General features: G+C 40.9%; 1 protein-coding gene across 2 annotated transcripts in view; it reads left to right on the top strand.

The window, feature by feature from the left end:
* LOC126266880 (gamma-soluble NSF attachment protein-like) overlaps positions 1-17,926 on the top strand; it is a 140,945-nt gene that overhangs the window by 38,539 nt on the left and 84,480 nt on the right. For both annotated transcript variants that reach the window (XM_049971541.1, XM_049971542.1), the window contains one exon: positions 6,194-6,371. In XM_049971541.1, the coding sequence (XP_049827498.1) occupies positions 6,194-6,371 (178 nt within the window). The remainder of the gene's footprint in view (positions 1-6,193; positions 6,372-17,926) is intronic.

The raw sequence follows: 17,926 nt of genomic DNA, 5'->3' as shown, positions 1-17,926 counted from the left end.
TTTGGGAGCTTCTGGGTGCTCACTGGATGGGGCACCTAGCCCACCTTTCTTCCTTTCCTCCCTTTGCTTCATTGTTTCTTTTTCTAGGCTTTGCTGACCTTCAGTAAATCTTAGGGTTTCCTTTCCTTCAGTTTTGCACATTAGGCCCTTCCTTGGTGTACAAGACTTGTCTGTTCGTAAGAGGGACTGATAACATCGTAGTTGGCTTCCTTTTATCATTAAACTAGCCAATCAACAAATCTTTTCCGTAATGCTCCCATTTTGTTCATGTTGCATGTGCATTCTGTTAGAGAAAGCTATTGGATTTTTCTCTGATGTGTGATCATCACATACTTCTGGAACATGTATCAGCCTCATTCATAATTCAATGTACCCACTGCCATATGGAAAGGAATAGCAAAATTCAGGTGAACCATTAGTTGGCATGCTGCCAGCGCTTCTTTTAGTTTCGAAAATTCTTCACGACAGTTTATATCCCAGCTCCATAGAGTGCTCTGTTTTAGTAACCTCATCAAACGTGGTGAATTAAACACTGAATTGGCAAGAAATTTCCTGTAGAATCCCACCATCCTGAAAAATGATTTGTTTATTGTTAGAAGGATGCGGGCACTGCATGATAGCATTCAGTCTTTGTGGACCAGGCTAAATGTCCAAAGTACTTAACCTTATTTCTCCCAAATTGTGATTTTGACAATTTAATGATGACGCTTTGAGAACGAAATCTTATGAAATATTCACCCAATGTTTGCAGGTCTTCTCCCACATTGTGGATATTACTGCTGTATTGTCAGTGTATAGCAACACTTTACTTCTTAACTTTTTGCCTACTGTTTTATCCAACATTCTTAAGAAAACTGAGACTGATATGTTTAGGCTGAATGGTAGCACTTGGCATTGATATGACCTTCCTTAAAACAAGAATGCCATATACTCATGTGAATTTTCATTAGGGCAATCTGCCATTAACCTTCTTCAGATCCATTGTGCTGATATAATGCACCCATTGAAATTTCATGTGCAACTCTTCTATTACAGGGGACCTATCCCTCTCTGGCTCTTGTATCCTATTTGCAGTTAATGCATCCAGCACTATATATACATTGGCTTCCAGTTTTCTAACAACTACTAATGGGTTATTATAACAGCTATTGAATGTTTCTATAATATTCCATTGTAACATTATTGTGATTTATTTTTGTACTAAATGGCTTCATTGATACTGATGCGGTGTAGAGTCTGACATGAAATGGATTTTGTGGTTTAATTTTCAATCCGCAAACAAAGTCTTTAATAATGTCTGGGCATGTTAAAAATATTTTTATATATCTACATAATAAGGAAATCGTCTTCTCCTTTTCATTAATGACTAGGTTCTTTGATCTGTTAATGTTATCAGTTATGTCTGTTTCATTCTCTTGTACCATGTCTGCACCTAATTTGTGCCTGTCATTCTATTCGAGCATTGCTTCTTTCGTTAAAGTGTAACCTAGTCTGGCTGGGTTGCTTTGCACAAATGTACACCAGCAAAGTACTCTTGTTGTCCATATGTGAATGTTGCTTTTCCGTCTTGGAATTTAAATGATACATTATTGTCTGACAACCAAACTATGCCTAAAATCATAGATACACTTAAACCTTCCACTACGAACACTGTTTTTTGAAATGTGTCTCTTTAATGTAAATTTAATGAACAATTCTGCATGCACTGATTTACCTATTGCACCTGTCACTCCTTTTATCCTTATTCCTGTGCCAGGTAACCGAGCAAATGATATCCAGTGAATTATTTTGCTGTAGGGATCTCCTTATGTCACTACCAGAATCAAAAACAACTACCACAGTTAAGTTACTTGCAATGCATGTCAGTTTTGGTTTCATATATTCTTCTGTTTGTGTGTTATCTTTATGCAGTAAGAGAGCTGTTAAACTGTGGTTGTAATCATTGCTAATTAAACTAGAAGAGATTTGTTAACAGTACTGTTAAATGTGTTGTGATAATTTCTGTTACTGTTCCCATTTCTGTATCTATTCTGTGAATGATTATAATAATGTTCGTTGTGTACCCTGTTTTCAGCATTTGTAGCATCCTCTCTAGTAGGGCAAGATCCTTTCTTAACATTACTCTGTTGGTCATTGTTATTGGTAGTGTTGCCTCTGTGCCGTCTTTCTGCTTGCCTTTCCACTGTGTCCACCTGTTCCAGATATTCCAATAAGTTGTTCACTTTTTCCCAGTCCTTTCCTAACAATTTGTCCCTTACATACCATGATAATTGGCTAATGATAACTTCCACTAAATGTTCTCTTAAACGCAATTTCAAAAGCAGTGTAAGTTGTGAATTATTCTAGCTGTGATAAACCCCACTGTGCAGCATTGACTGTTTGTAGCCAGTTGCATCTTATTAGAATGTAACCAGTTATTGTGCAATGTGCCTTTTAAATGACTTGAGAAATAATAATGGGTGGAATATCACCTGAAGGTGAAAATTTGGGGAATTTCTGATTTATTCCTTTGGTTAGTGTTGTGATAAAGTCATTGCAGTTATTAGGTACTATCATGTTGTTTAATTATGGGTCTTCTCTTTTCATAATTCTTTCATTGTCTCCTGTAAGCTCGGTGTTATTTTGTGTTAATGAGTGACGTTCGCCTGCTTTATTTCTTCCTTGGTAGTCCTCGGTGTCGATATACTGCATTGTTATACTGGCTGAAAAATGGGTTTGGAAGTTCAACACTGACTACTGTAAATGATGAAACTGACAGTTGCACAATTGTATTTCACAGTTCTTTTAATTTCACTGTTCACAACCCCCCTCCCCCCCCCCCCCCCCCCCAATATTACACAATTGTATGGCCAGCTCACTATTGGTAAATGTTGATGAGGCTCATTAAAAGGCTGCAGGCAACAGCAGCATACTGCTACAATAGTTTGCTGTTGAACATCTATGAGCAGTAAAAAACTAAATACATATTTCACAGTTCTTGCAGAATAATATGGTACATGTGACACTATTTTTCAAATAAATTGAACAGAAATTGTCATTAATTGTCCTAACACACGGCCTATTTGTGTTTCACTTATTCAATTTTTAAGTTGAAGCAATGTTGTTAATTTAACCAATACATAATTCCCATCTGAAAATTGGCCATGGATTGTCTGCCTTGGGACCAAAAATCGATCCTTTATATATCCTCACTATAATAGGCACTAAAACTATACATTATGTGATGCTTAAATTAAAGAAATTAGAATTAAAACATAACTCATTCAATTCTTCTGAATACATAGAAAAATTCCTCCTATTTAACAGTTCATTCTATCACAAAAGTTAGGCCGAATCATTTGTTTAAATAATGAAATTAACAGCTATAGTTATACAAACAATACTTTTCACAAACCTGGTAATTATTTTGAAATTAATTAAGGGCTGGCTTTGCTAATATGTTTTCAAGTAGAGCCAAATAAATGCTTTAAGAATCTTAATAGTTCTTCTTCCAAACATTTGTAATTAGTACAGAATTTATACTTGTTTATAAGCCAACAATAGCATTTAAGTCACGAAACATTTGCTGACTTCACCCCCCTAAAGCAAAAGATATTAAGTAGGAATAGTCAAAATAAATTAGGAAATTAATTACATACACAAAACCAAGCACAAAATTAGACATGTTGCTATTATTCTTTAAGACTGGTGGCCAACCTTTCTCTTTTATGGAAATGCAGATTAGAGATTCCAGCTTGCTTCATCACAAGTGCTATTGTATTTGCACTAAAACTAATGCTACTTTACACTGTTGGTGTTCCTGACAATGCACATGTTGTCATTGTAGATGTAGATTTGTTGTCTACGAATTCTGTAGTTTTTGTATGTACTCCTGTACAATGTACATATTTAGTAAATTCAAGTTTTTTGTAATCTTGGTTCCAGTTCGTTAATTATTACTGAGAAAACATCAATTTTTTTGTTAGTATAAGTTCGCAACACTGCTCTCATATCTGTTGGTTCTTTTTCTAACATCTAATTTTTCCGTACTAATTTGCAACTTTCTGTCTTGATAAAATGTATGTACTCTAAAGTACCATCTTGTTTGGTTTCCGATATCTCTAATCACATATCTGTTTTGGAAACATGACTGTGGCCCATGTAAATCTTGTTTACAATGTATCTATTTTGTCATTAAGTTGGATAGTGAATTCATTAAGCAATGTTTCTAAATTCATGAGTCTGGTCTCAATTTGTCACTCTGTTTTCAACTTGCATGAACTTGTTGTACATATGCATAATTGCATTGTGTAAGTGAGCCAACTGCTGTAAAACTGACTGCATTAACTCTTCCTTGGCCATGCTGTGGTCTCTGCTGGCCACGTATTATTCCCAAACTAAAATTTATATCTACATATCATAATAGTGTAGCTACAGTGACCTGTATTCAATGTCAGTTGTCATAATAGTGGAATGGGTTTATTTGTATTTGTTGTAATGGTGTAGTTGTAATTTACTATATGTGACAGCCTTCGCTGTAATAAAAGAACATTTAAGTGTCACAGTGACCTGATCTTACTCAGCTATACTTCACTTTAATTTTTGCATTCATGTGATCACCAGACTGCACTGAAGAAGAAAAAATCTGAACTCACTGAGGTAAAACATTTTGCTTCTCATGTAGAATGACTGCAAATCTGCTTGCTGTCAGCGTTGTCTGCTGTTGTTGCTACTGATGCTGCATTCTGTCTCATCGTGGTTCATCAAACTGCAACCTCGCAGACAGCTGCCAACCTTCTATACTCTGAACGAGACATAGGGCTGTTTGTTGCATATGTTTTGGTTGTCTGTATCTTTGTAGATGTATCAGAAATTCTTCATTGTTGCTTAGTAACTTGTTTGAAATTATCAGTATAACCACTCCAAAAATGTATTATTTGTTGCAGTTCAAATCCTGTCTTCAGATTTGATAAATTATTGCTGGTTGTACAGTGTATTCTTGTATATCCGTGGTCGTTTAACTGCTTAGTAACTGAATTCCAATCATGTTGCTATAAGCAGCTTTATTAATGAATTTATTTATTCATTCATTATTCATTCCAGTATATGAAAAAGTCAGCGTGAAAGCATGTATTATTCAGATCTGTTGTATTTCACTTTTTGTGGCTTTGTCTGCTCTGCTTTGTGGTATTACAGCATTGTGCAGTTGTTTGTCTTCGACAGTAGATAGTAATGTCAGTTTTGCCAGTTACCCTTTAAGATCATTATTTCTGGAAAGAACAATGCATACCTCAGGTATTTCAGTCTTAACCGGTTAATGGGTACTTGTTATAACAGTACTGTTCCTTTCATTCCAAATTCTTCCTTATTGATGCTGAATCTTGCTATTTAATTTTCAATTTCACGTACCAGTATAGCTTAATCATCCTCCAGTTTGTCTCACACTAGGGCCGCCACATGAAATAGTTCAGTTAATTTATAAATTACCTTGTAGCTGGTCTTCAGATCTGAGAAGATTGATATTTCTTATGTCTGTAGGAGAGCTCAACTTCTGCCAAAACCAGGACTCATTAACTCTAATTTATAGGAGGATTTTTGTTGTGTCTTCAGTTACAAAATGCGATCAGAGGTTAATAGTCTAGCTATAATTCGTATGAGCAAATTCCAAACATTCCAGAAAAAATGTCTCAATACATCAGTATACACATTATTGTTATAATCTTTTGAGTATAAGACTTAAGATTACTTTTCATGTCATGACACCAAGTAAAGCTTTAATGCTCCTGGAACAGCATGGAGCCCACATGAAATACCTCAAACAAATAATAGAACATGTGAAACAAGACTTGATCTGTAATAAATCCTCTTACATAATAATTCAATAACAAAGATTTTGTATGTATACTTCAGTGTCCAGCAATATTCCACAACTCACTGACATGTAGCTTTCGAAAAAAAAAAAAATGAGATAAAGTGTGCTTTACTGGCCAGTATGAGTTTTGTGCGTGAGATTGCTCTGTAAACATCCACATATGAGTTAGTCTCCTATGACATCGCTGACAGTCTTTCAGCATAGAAGTAGTTTGTAATTCATAGTTCTGCATTGTGCAGGTTTCATTTTTTAATTTTGTGCTTAATAATAAAATGAGAAAACTGTAGTTAAGAACTATCATATATTGTTTCTTAAATAAATTCAGTTGTTTCATGATTAAAGGTTTGATCAGGCAGCAGATGCTATTCGGCGAGAAATCGGCTTGCACCAGCAGTCGGACAACATACCAGCAATTGGAAGGCTTGCTGTTGCACTTGTACTTGTTCAGCTAGCTCGAGGAGACACAGTAGCAGCAGAAAAAGCATTTAAGGAGTGGGGAAATTGCTGTGATCCAGCAGAGGTAAATTCATTGCTGAAGCATTTAAGGTATTGCTAATAAAGAAAATGAGCTTCATTGTGGTTGTGGAACTTGGGAGATAGTGTTATGGTAAAGTAAGAGCTGAACTGAAATTGGAATTTTATTTGTTGTTACCACTACATTCCTTGAATTTACTTTAAATTAAATCTGAACCTGATGTATGACTGCATAAAAATAATCAGTGTATAGAATTACAGATCATATCTCTGTTTATATGAAATTGGTACTTGAATATTTAATTAGAAATAATCAGTATATTAATATTTTGTCACTTTTTTGTACTTAAATTATGCTCTGATCATTTCCCTTAAGTGTCATTAACCTCAAATATCAAATTGGATGCATGTTAATTAACAAATCGTTGTGTCTTCTTACACCTTTGTGTGATTGTAATAAAAATACAAAATTAACAAACAGCACATCCTTGTTTCTGGCTACTCTTGTCAGTAAATGCACATTTTTAGCTGCCAGTGTTTGATATCTCTGTAAGACCGACTTGAAGAAAAGAGCAGCTATATGATTTCTGGAGTTGTGTTTGGTTGATATGATTTTTACAGAGATGTTAAGTAAGCAGCAATGAGTTGTAATGAATGAATGGAAGAAGAAGAAGAAGAAGAAGAAGAAGAAGAAGAAGAAGAAGAAGATGATGATGATGATGATGATGATGATGATGATGATGATGATACTCTCTTGTGTGGAAAAGATTGCTTAGAGATCTAAGGTAATAAAATACAAAGGCTCAGAATATACATGGAAGTGAAAATGCCATTTTTCTATGATTGCAACTTTTGCAAAGACCTGTGGAAGTGCGCAATGCACATATTACAGAGATCATAAAATGTGAAGATACAGACCTGGATTGCAAATTTCATAAAGGTAATGACAAACAAAATATGAATGTAATGAAACTGATAAACAACAGACCGATAAATGTGTAACAGGAATATATTGTACAGAATTTCATACCACCCCTTATGGATATACAAAAAAGTTTTCATGTACCAGTTCCAAAATAGTTATACTGAAACAGAGTATATTACATTTATGTAAATAAAACAATGTTTTTCTTTCTTAAGTCATTGTGTTCCAGAAATGCAAGCTGAATACTTCTTATGTGTTTGACCCAGTAGTGGGATAATCTTGCCATCATATCAGGCTCAGTAGGAAAAAAATCAGGTTTGTGAGTTTTGCATCTGACAGATTTATAAGGAATGATATCTTCCTGTAGCCTTATTTCTGGGCACAGCATGAATAGTCATTGCTGTATATTAGTGTCTAACCTACAGGATTTCTCCACTCCATTGTCACCTTCAAAATCCCCTTTCTGATTGCAAACCTTTCTTTCACAATTATGTCTGGGTTTCAGAAGTCTTGGACCTTTACTTGCATAGTCCAACAAATGACACCGTCAAAGTACATCTCTTGTCTGTTTGTAATACACACCAGCTCTGCGGTCTTAAATTTCTATCCTCTAGTCCAGAATCCTTGCCCTGCAACTAGATGAATACCCTCAGTGCCACATCAAAAAACTGTCCAACCTATTAAGTTTGTTCCAGCTTGGAATGCCACAGTTTACTGTGACCAAATAGTCTCTATGAAATCTGCCTGTTCATGACTTGTAACCACCAAACCTGTCTTGCTGACCTACAGTCATCACACTACCTGAGCTGCACTTCTGCCTGACAGAACCCAGAAAACAGGTGTCAGCATGTCAATAACAACGAAATTTTGAATGATACTCATTCATGCATTGCTTAATCGGATGTTACAGCTGTGTCATGTGGGAAGGCACTTCCACACATAGAGGTGGCGCAATAGGGAAGCATCGAGGGGATGAGGATTTCGTAAGCATTGAGGCATAGTGTGGGCAAAGAAAAGCTATGTTGCTGAACAGTGTCGCTGTGGCCAACAATCAGTTTAATTTGCTTACAGTACATTGGATTTTTTTTTTAAAAATCAGTTTGATCAACCTTCTGTGTGTGAGAAATCTTACTTCAGTATTGACAATGCTGAGTCAACTTATACACAGCTTAAGACTGCAGTCACAGTGTCACCAACTTCAGTAAATTTTCAAAAGGACCAAGGGTGTCAAATCAGTATGACAGTACATGTGCGGTCAAAATGCAGCTTACCTCACCATTCAAATGTACAGACTTTTGGAATACAATTGGTGAAATTCAAAGGAGTTTGTTTTCTTTTGTAGAATCAACTGACATTCCCACAGATAAAATATGGACTGTGAGAAACAGAGAAGTTGAATTCAAAAGAGAAGTAGTGGAATCCTGAGGATGAAAAGCATCATAATAGAGATATAGATCGGAATCTGTGGACTGAAATCATGGTGTTAATAGAAACCACAAGTAGGCACAACCTTCATCAGAAATTTTAGATTGAAATTGTAACCTACAAAAATTAATATTTTACCGTGAGAAGCATGGTGTATATTATGTTTAAAGTTACTGTAGTGGATCTTTTTTGGGTTGTGGTAAGTGGACATTATCTGTCTACAAATTGCCACCACCACCACCAACAACAACAACAACAACAACAACAACAACAACTGGTGTTTTTATGTCAGTAGGGTAGAGTTTCTGTTATATTAGGTGGTTTGCAAATGTATCTTTTTTTCTCCTTTTCAGTACTGTGTGTTCAGAATATCTCATTCTAGAATTTGTTTTCCCTTTAGACTTATGCTTTGAAGGTTAGTTGACTTGTCTGTTTTGCTGCATTTATTTGAAGTTGAGTGTGTTTGTAATCTTGCTTTTCAATTTCATCGTGAACCATCTCAAATATGTATGTATAATAGAACATCTCTTCCTTCACCTCATATGTTCTTAAAACTGTCTGGTTATCCCAGTAAATGGGGAAAGAGTGTATGGTACTTGTCATGTTCTTTTGGGGACAGATATAGCTCGTTCACTTGCATTCAGCATCTTTTTAATAACAAAAGCTGTGATGGAACACTTCTGTCGAAGCACAGAGATGTCGTGTATCCATCCCACCCTAGGAGGTTAAAGTCTAAACTACTTCATACATAGAGTTGTTTCTAACCTAACCTAACCACTTTGACACTGCTTAAAACTGACAGATATGGGATGCACTATGACAAAGCTGTCGGCAATGTTATCAGGCAACCTCTTGTGACGGCATCTGATGACCCTTATCAGTACCACTGTGAGAGTAGCCTCAGTCCATATCGTGCCGGCCACAGCTTTGTGAAAGCATCAAGTTCAGTTTTTATTAAAAAGAAGGACTGTCTAAAGATAAAGCCATGGAAACCGGTTACCATATTTGTATTGTGGTGTGTTTTGGGCTTTATTGTAAGTAAAAATGTAATACACAATTGCCTATTAATAAGAACATGTGTTGGAATTCATTTTTACAGATCTGAGCATCTAATTCTACATCTTTTGTATTATGGTTAACAACAGACTTTGTAGATGAAAATGTCAACAAGCTACTTAATTTTTCTGCTTTTGTCTGCTAATTTGTTATGGCATCATATTCTTTGTTTTCTTAGAGGCAGAAAATGTTTGTCACACAGAAGTATGTAATAAGGATAATATGTTATGTCCACTGTAGAATCTTGTGAAGACAGCTCCTTAAACATTAAGATGTAATGTCAACAGCCTCACTGTTTGTAACATGTTTGTATGTAATTTGTTTTCAGTGATCAATAGCAATTCAAAAACAACATGAACATTCATCATTAATGTAATAGGTAGAGAAATTCTTAAGACTGATCACCAGTCATCCACAGCTGGGCACAGTAATGGCTGAGATATTCAGCCACAATCATTAAGTGTGTGTGTGTGTGTGTGTGTGTGTGTGTGTGTGTGTGTGTGTGTGTGTGGTTAAATATAAATCACATCTCATACAAAAGAAAGTGTTACTGCTAGCAGAGATCAACGCAAAAGACTGTTGTGTAAATAGTCAAAATGTCATATTGTTTGCTGACAAAGAGCAGGAAGAGTGTAAACTAACTCATTCCACATTACAGTGAGAGAATACATTTATTATCAGTGGAACAAGCCAACAACATACCATAGTTTTTAAATAACTCAAGAGAATGCTACTGGTATGTACAGGGTGATTATTATAAATTTTTGCTACTTGAGAGGGCCCTCCCATGAAAAACAAGTGATCATACACAATGAAACTTTGTGGAAACATTTGTAAGGATTTGAGGAAGAACAATAATGAATAGACTGTTCAAAGAGATACAGTTTAATTTCCACATGAGAGGGTAATATTTCTTAATTGCATACCGTGCTTACATTCTTGGTTACAAATGTCGCTCAAAGTGATAACTGTCTGCAAGCATGACAGCCTGCAACCACACCAGAGGTTGCTCTACTACTGCTCAAAATGATAGTGAAGTATGGAATGGTCAGCTGTGGTGACACAGCTTATGGACTGCTTGAAGATAACACATTGTGTCCAGCATTCTCAGCCATGGTAGCAGTAACTACTTCAACAATTTTTTGGTGCAGTTGCCTGTTGGCCTCCCCAGGAGCAATTCCCTTCTCAGCAGTGAACTTCCAGATCATGTTCACCAGCCTCAGTGCATATTGCCTTGAAGTGCCAATTCTCATGAAGAGCAGCAGCACTATTGTTGTTGTTTCAATCAAACAGTTTTATGAGTAAATCCCTGCTCTCTTTGTCTAGGCCCGTGTATAATGTCTGCAGCTGTAATGCACATTTATGTTCGTGCTTCAAAACTGTGTTGTCATATCAGGATTGGTGCCTAATGGCAAGTCTTAAATCCTGCAGTGCACAGCCTGAAAATCATTCCTATAAAGCTGGATATCTGTTAAGTATGCAGTTATCTATCTGTGCTGGCTTAAGTAGTGAAAGTTAAACTATAACCACCCTGTACATCGAAAACCATTGATACTTCAACAGGTACCCCTCCCTGCCATTTTAAGACTTTTCCAGTTCATACCTTGAAAATGACTGATTGTTACCTGTCAGAATATTGGAGTTCTCGACAAATTTATCTGGCCGCATTGTCGCAATTTATTAGAGCATAGTAAACGGTGGCAAAAGCTTAAAGTTCAAATCTAACTAGCTGCGTCTATAGCAATAAATCACAAATTATAATCATGTCATTCATAACAATTGAATGCCTGCATACTACTTAGGATACAAATTCCCATTCAATAAAGGGTACGACATTTTCATAGAAGTTACTGTATATGCAACTGATATTCTGGCAAACAAAAACGCTTTTTTAAATTGGAGCCTCTTTAAAATTAAGAACTAATATCACTCTACTTCGCTCCATGGTCTACATTGTAGTATCACAGTCACAGGTATCTGAGACTTTGTCCAAATAATCTGATTGTAGATTTGTCACTATAGGTTAGATGCTTGTATCCAGCTTCACCTCTCTATCAAAGTCCTCTTCCTGAAACTTTTCAGTGTGCAATACATAGTTTGCCCATTTTGAGTAGGAGATGTTGTCTAGTGCTTGATACACAAGGTGATCCAGTGTCTGCTATCTTGAACATTTCGTTCTTTTATAATCCAATTGGATTATAGGACAGTATTATGGTGGTGTTCACAAAACTGTGTGACCACACTCACATGCAAGTACATAAAGTTCATACGTCTTCTCACATGACTTGTTTAAATTAATGAGCTGCGAGAGTTCAGCAGGAGCCTGGCTTACACTGTGTGGGGTCTTATTTTTAAGCCGGAGCACTATATCCGCTACCCTTTTGTTGGTAGTCAGTGTTTTCTCTGTAACAGCTGAATGATAACTGGTATTATCCATTTACAATGACTGACTTTAAAGCAAAGCATGGCATGGCAAAAACAGCACTGTGAACTACTTCTTGAAAGTGACAGCATTCATTTCCAAATGGTGGTCACTGCAGTTTTTCTTACACCTAAATACAAGTTTTTCTCATGCATAACTTTAACAAGTGTAAGTGAAGTTGGATATTCACTGTTTAAAACATCCATGTCAGAACCTCCATTGGTATTATAGGCTTCTTGCAATTTCGATGCTTTCCATGTGACACAAAATAAACTCGTCTTGACGTTTCTATGGGTCTGACTCTTTCAATTGGAACTGGCTGCACAGTTTTCTTGCTGACAATGCAGGGTTGTGCAGTATGTTCTTGTGTCTTCAAAATGTCAACAGTAAGCATCCCGCTTTCATTTCACGTTTGAAGAAGATGTGAACATTGCAAACAATCCCCATTGATTACTTGTGAAGTACTTTATTGCAGTCAATTGAATTATTTATTTGAAAACCACAGTAACACATTTACAGATATACGTTCATAGCTATACTGCAGCAAGAAAATAATGTTGACAATTGAATGAATAATTTTATCACTCTGGGAATGAAATTGCTTTGTCACAAAATTGGCAAGAGCGCAGCCTGCAGGAGATAGATTTTCATAATTCATGGCTAGCCACATGTAAAGAGAATGAATCTTATTGACTGCCAGAGGTTAATAGAGGGGAATGTGCAGAATGGCTGAGTATTCGGGCATCTTCTTTAAGGAGGTGGAGTGTAATACACTTGTTGTTGTTTTTTCTTCAGTCTGAAGACTGGTTTGAAGCAGCTGTCCATGCAAGTCTGTATTGTATAAGCCTTTTTATCCTTGCATAACTACCCAGTGTACATGCATTTGGACTAGCTTACTGTATTCAAACCTTGGTCTCCCTGTACAGTTTTTTAGCCCCACACTTCCTTTGATTATCAAACTGATACACCTCAAGGTGTGTGACAACCAATCCCTTCTTTCAGTTTCCCCCTGCGGGTTCGGGGGTGAGAATAGGCCCGCGGTATTCCTGCCTGCCGTAAGAGGCGACTAAAAGGAGTCTCAAACTTTTCGGCCTTATGTGATGGTCCCCTCTCGGGTTTTACCTCCATATTTCAAAATTTTTCCGCAGAGCGAGCCGATTGGGGAAGGGCGCCTTACATGGTGCATTGAGACCTTTAGCCAGCTTTCTCGTTGTTGCAATGGTGTCCCGCTCATTTTCCATCTTTTGGGCAAGGATACGTCCCTGGGTGCGATTACCACGCTGCACTGTGCAGTGTTGCTTTCCACTGCGACAACGACCGTATACATTTTTGCTCCTAAGATCCAGCACGGTAGCCAGTCCGTTGTGGTGGGGCCACCATGTACTCTGTTGGTTGTAGCCCCCTGACAACACAGGGATCGCTCTACTGATGCCTGTGCCGTTTACTCCCCACGTATGCCAAGGAATAGATGCCCATCTCCCTGGGGCATCAGGACTCCCGGCAATGGCCATCCTGCCAGGTGGCTCTTGCTGTGGCTGGGTGGCACCCATGGGGAGGGCCCATGGTCGGAGTGGCATCAGGGCGGATGTCCCGCAATGAAGCGTGGTACATCATCTCTTGCTGGTGGCGAGCCACCAGCAGTCTCTAAGTGTTCAAGGGCTCATTTTAAAGCTAACGTTTATGGCCCCAAATCGTTCCCATCCCTGGCCACACCATGGAGGAACGAAAGGCAATGAATGATAGTGACATGTATTTGCCCAGGTATCTTGTCTGTACCAGAGCTGATGGTGAATCCTTTGTATCCATGAAGCCTCAGTTCTTTGTAGAACATTTGGAGGACAAGTTTGGGGAGGTGGAGGGCTTGTCTAAAATGCACTCTGGGTCAGTTTTGATAAAAACAGCATCCTCCGCCCAGTCACGCAGGTTGCTTGCTTGTGACAAGTTGGGGGATGTTAACGTTACCATCACACTACATAAGAGTTTAAATATGATCCAGGGTGTTATTTTCCATAGGGACCTACTTCTGCACTCTGATAACGAGCTGCACGCCAACTTAGAGCATAGAGGTGTTCATTTCGTCCGGCGCATTCATCGGGGTCCGAGGGACAATCAGATTGCTACCGGTGCCTTCATCTTGGCGTTCGAGGGTGATACATTACCGGAGAAGGTCAAGGTGATGGTCTACTGTTGTGACGTCAAGCCCTATATCCCTCCCCCGATGCGGTGCTTTAAGTGCTGGAAGTTCGGCCATATGTCTTCCCGCTGTACTTCCAGCCTTACATGTCGAGATTGCGGACGCCCATCTCATCCCGATACTCCATGTGCTCCGCCTCCCATCTGTGTCAACTGTGGAGAGTCTCATTCACCTTGCTCGCCAGACTGCAGGATCTTACAGAAAGAACGCAAAATCATGGAATATAAGACTCTGGACCAACTGACTTACACTGAGGCTAAGCGGAAATTTGAACGGCTACATCCCGTGCGCATGATGTCATCTTATGCCTCCACTGTCACTCCTGCTCCAGCTCCTTTAGCTGCACCACAGTCAGTCAGCTCTCACCGTCAGAGGACCTCACCTGCCCCCTTGACGATAGGGGCCCCTTCTCTTGCTGTTGATCCCACACCATCTACCTCGGGAGCAGCACCTACTAAACCACCGGGGACACCAGTCCCCACTTCTAAGCCGGAGAAGTGTAAGTCTTCTTCGGCTTCTCTCGCTCGGAAGGGATCTCTTGGGTCACTCCCTTCCCAGGTTCCTACCAGTGACACAGCAGACACCAACCAGTGGCTGAAGAAGCCACAGGTCGCTGGCCATCGGGCTTCGCGATCATCTTCGGTTCCGGAGACTGACTCCAATAAGCCCTATCAGCAGCGGCTACCAAAGGAACAGCGAGACAAAATGACACTGAAGCCCCGTAAGACCAAGGCACCTGCGATGGCTCCTACTCCACCACTACCTACAAGCTCCGCGTCTGAGGATGAGGCGGAGATTCTTGTGTCTGCTGAGGACCTCAATCTTGCCAGTCCCTCAGACGCAATGGATAGCATTTGCACGGGTGCTCCATCGGAGGCAGCAGGTGACCCAGTGGCGTAATCTGCCTTCCCAGTCTTGTCACGCCTTTTTCAGCCATGGACAACACCATCCTCCAGTGGAACTGCAGTGGTTTCTTCCACCATCTAGCTGAGCTCCGCCAACTTATCAGCCTTCATCCTTTCCTCTGCAGGAAACTTGGTTTCCGGCAATGCGAACCCCCGCCCTCCGTGGCTATCGGGGTTATTATAAGAACCGGGCAGCTTATGAAAGGGTGTCTGGTAGCGTCTGCATCTATGTCCTGAACTCTCTTCACAGCGAGTCTGTCCCTCTCCAAACACCTTTAGAGGCTGTCGCTGTTCAGGTGTGGACGCCACAGGCTGTTACCATCTGCAGTCTTTACCTTCCACCGGATGGTGATGTCGCGCAGCATGTCCTGGCTGCTCTGATAGCTCAATTGCCGCCACCTTTCCTGTTACTGGGCGACTTTAATGCCCATAACCATCTGTGGGGTGGGTCAGTGGCAACAGGTTGAGGCGCCATCATTGAGCATTTATTGGCGCAGCTCAATCTCTCGATCTTAAATGATGGTGCCTTCACACACTTCAGTGTGGCGCATGGCACATACTCCGCCATTGACCTTCCCATCTGTAGCCTTAGCCTCTTACCGTCTGTCCAATCGAGAGTGCATGACGACCTGTGTGGTAGTGACCACTTTCCGATCTTTCTGTCACTGCCACAGTGTCAGTCTTCTGGGCGCCCTAGCAGTTGGGCTATGAATCAGGCTGACTGGGACTTGTTCTCTTCCACTGCCGCTATTGAGCCTCTCTCTAACGATGCCATTGATGCAGTGGTTCAATCAGTCACCACTGGCATCGTTACTGCCGCTGAATCTGCCGTTCCCCGTTCTTCTGGGTCCACTCAGCGGCGGACTGTGTCTTGGTGGTCGCCTGAGATCGCTGAAGTGATTAAAGCTCGCCGGCGGGTGCTCCAGCGTCACAAGCGACATCCCTCAATCGACCACCTTATCGCCTTCAAACGTCTGCGTGCGCGAGACCGCCGCATTATCCGCCAACTCAAGCAGGAGTGTTGGGAGCGGTATGTGTCCACCATTGGCCTCCATGTCACTCCATCGCAGGTCTGGGCCAAGATTCGCCATCTCTATGGCTATCGGACCCCTGTCAGTGTCCCTGCGCTCTCACTGAATGGAGCAGTTTGTACTGAATCCGACGTCATTGCAAACCGCTTGGCAGAGCACTTTGCTCTGAATTCCATTTCTGCCAACTACCCCTTGGGCTTCCGCTCCATTAAGGAGCGGATAGAACGTCGGAGTCTTTCTTTTCGCACTCACTATCCTGAAATGTACAATGGTCCATTCAGTGAGTGGGAATTTCGCAGTGCCCTCGCCGCTTGTTCTGATATCACTCCTGGGCCAGATAGCATCCACTCTCAGATGCTGAAACACCTTTCAGTGGACTGCCAGCGACGCCTCCTCGATCTTTACAACCGCATTTGGGTCGAGGGTGAGTTTCCGTCGCAATGGCGGGAAAGTCTTGTTGTCCCCATTCTGAAACCAGGGAAGAACCCTTTGGAGGTGGACAGCTACCGTCCCATTAGCCTCACCAACGTTCTTTGCAAGTTGCTTGAACGGATGGTGAGCCGGTGCTTGAATTGGGTACTGGAGTCTCGGGGCCTTCTGACTCCTTCTCAGGGTGGGTTCCGTCAAGGCCGCTCCGCCGCCGACAATCTGCTGAGCCTGGAGTCGGCCATCCGTACTGCCTTTGCCCGCCATCAGCATCTGGTCGCTGTCTTTTTCGACATGCGGAAGGCGTATGATACGACATGGCATCATCACATCCTTTCTACTCTTCATGGATGGGGTCTTCGGGGCCCTCTGCCGATCTATATCCGCAATTTTCTGTCGTATCGTACCTTCCGCTTGCACGTCGCAGCCTCATATGGTTCCTCCCAAGTCCAGGAGAACGGTGTGCCACAGGGTTCTGTTCTCAGTGTCTGTCTGTTTTTAATAGCTATTAACGGGCTCGCTGCGGCCGTGGGAAATACTGTCTCCGTTTCCCTGTATGCTGGCGACTTCTGCCTTTACTACAGCTCTATTGGCATTGCAGCTGCTGAACGTCAGCTACAGGGCGCAATCCGCAAGGCGCAGTCTTGGGCTGTAGCGCATGGTTTTCAGTTTTCGGCAGCCAAGACCTGCGTTACGCATTTCTGCCGGTGACGCACTGTTCACCCGGAGCCGCAGCTTTATCTCAACAGCGAGCTTCTTACACTGGTGGAGTCACATAGGTTTTTGGGGGTGGTTTTTGATGCCCGGTTGACTTGGCTGCCTCATATTCGGCAGCTTAAACAGGCGTGTTGGCGGCATCTAAATGCTATGCGATGCCTGAGCCACACCAGGTGGGGCGCCGACCGATCTACTCTCCTATGGCTTTACCAGGCGTTAATACAGTCCCGTCTGGACTACGGGAGTCTGGCTTATGGCTCAGCATCCCCATCTGCGTTGCGGGTGCTGGACCCAATCCTCCACAGCAGGATACGCCTTGCCACTGGTGCCTTCCGAACCAGCCCTGTGGACAGCATACTTGTGGAGGCAGGTGTCCCTCCACTGCGGTTACGATGCCAAGAATTACTGGCTGCTTATGCTGCCCATGTTTATAGCTTGCCCGGGCATCCAAATTATCGTGTCCTATTCTCGCAGTCAGTCGTCCATCTGCCAGAATGTCG

This window comes from Schistocerca gregaria, chromosome 4 (assembly GCF_023897955.1).
Source record: "Schistocerca gregaria isolate iqSchGreg1 chromosome 4, iqSchGreg1.2, whole genome shotgun sequence".
In the NCBI taxonomy this organism is placed as follows: Eukaryota; Metazoa; Arthropoda; class Insecta; order Orthoptera; family Acrididae; genus Schistocerca; species Schistocerca gregaria.
Note: the sequence above shows the minus strand (reverse complement) of the source record. Positions and strands in the feature narration are given on the sequence as shown.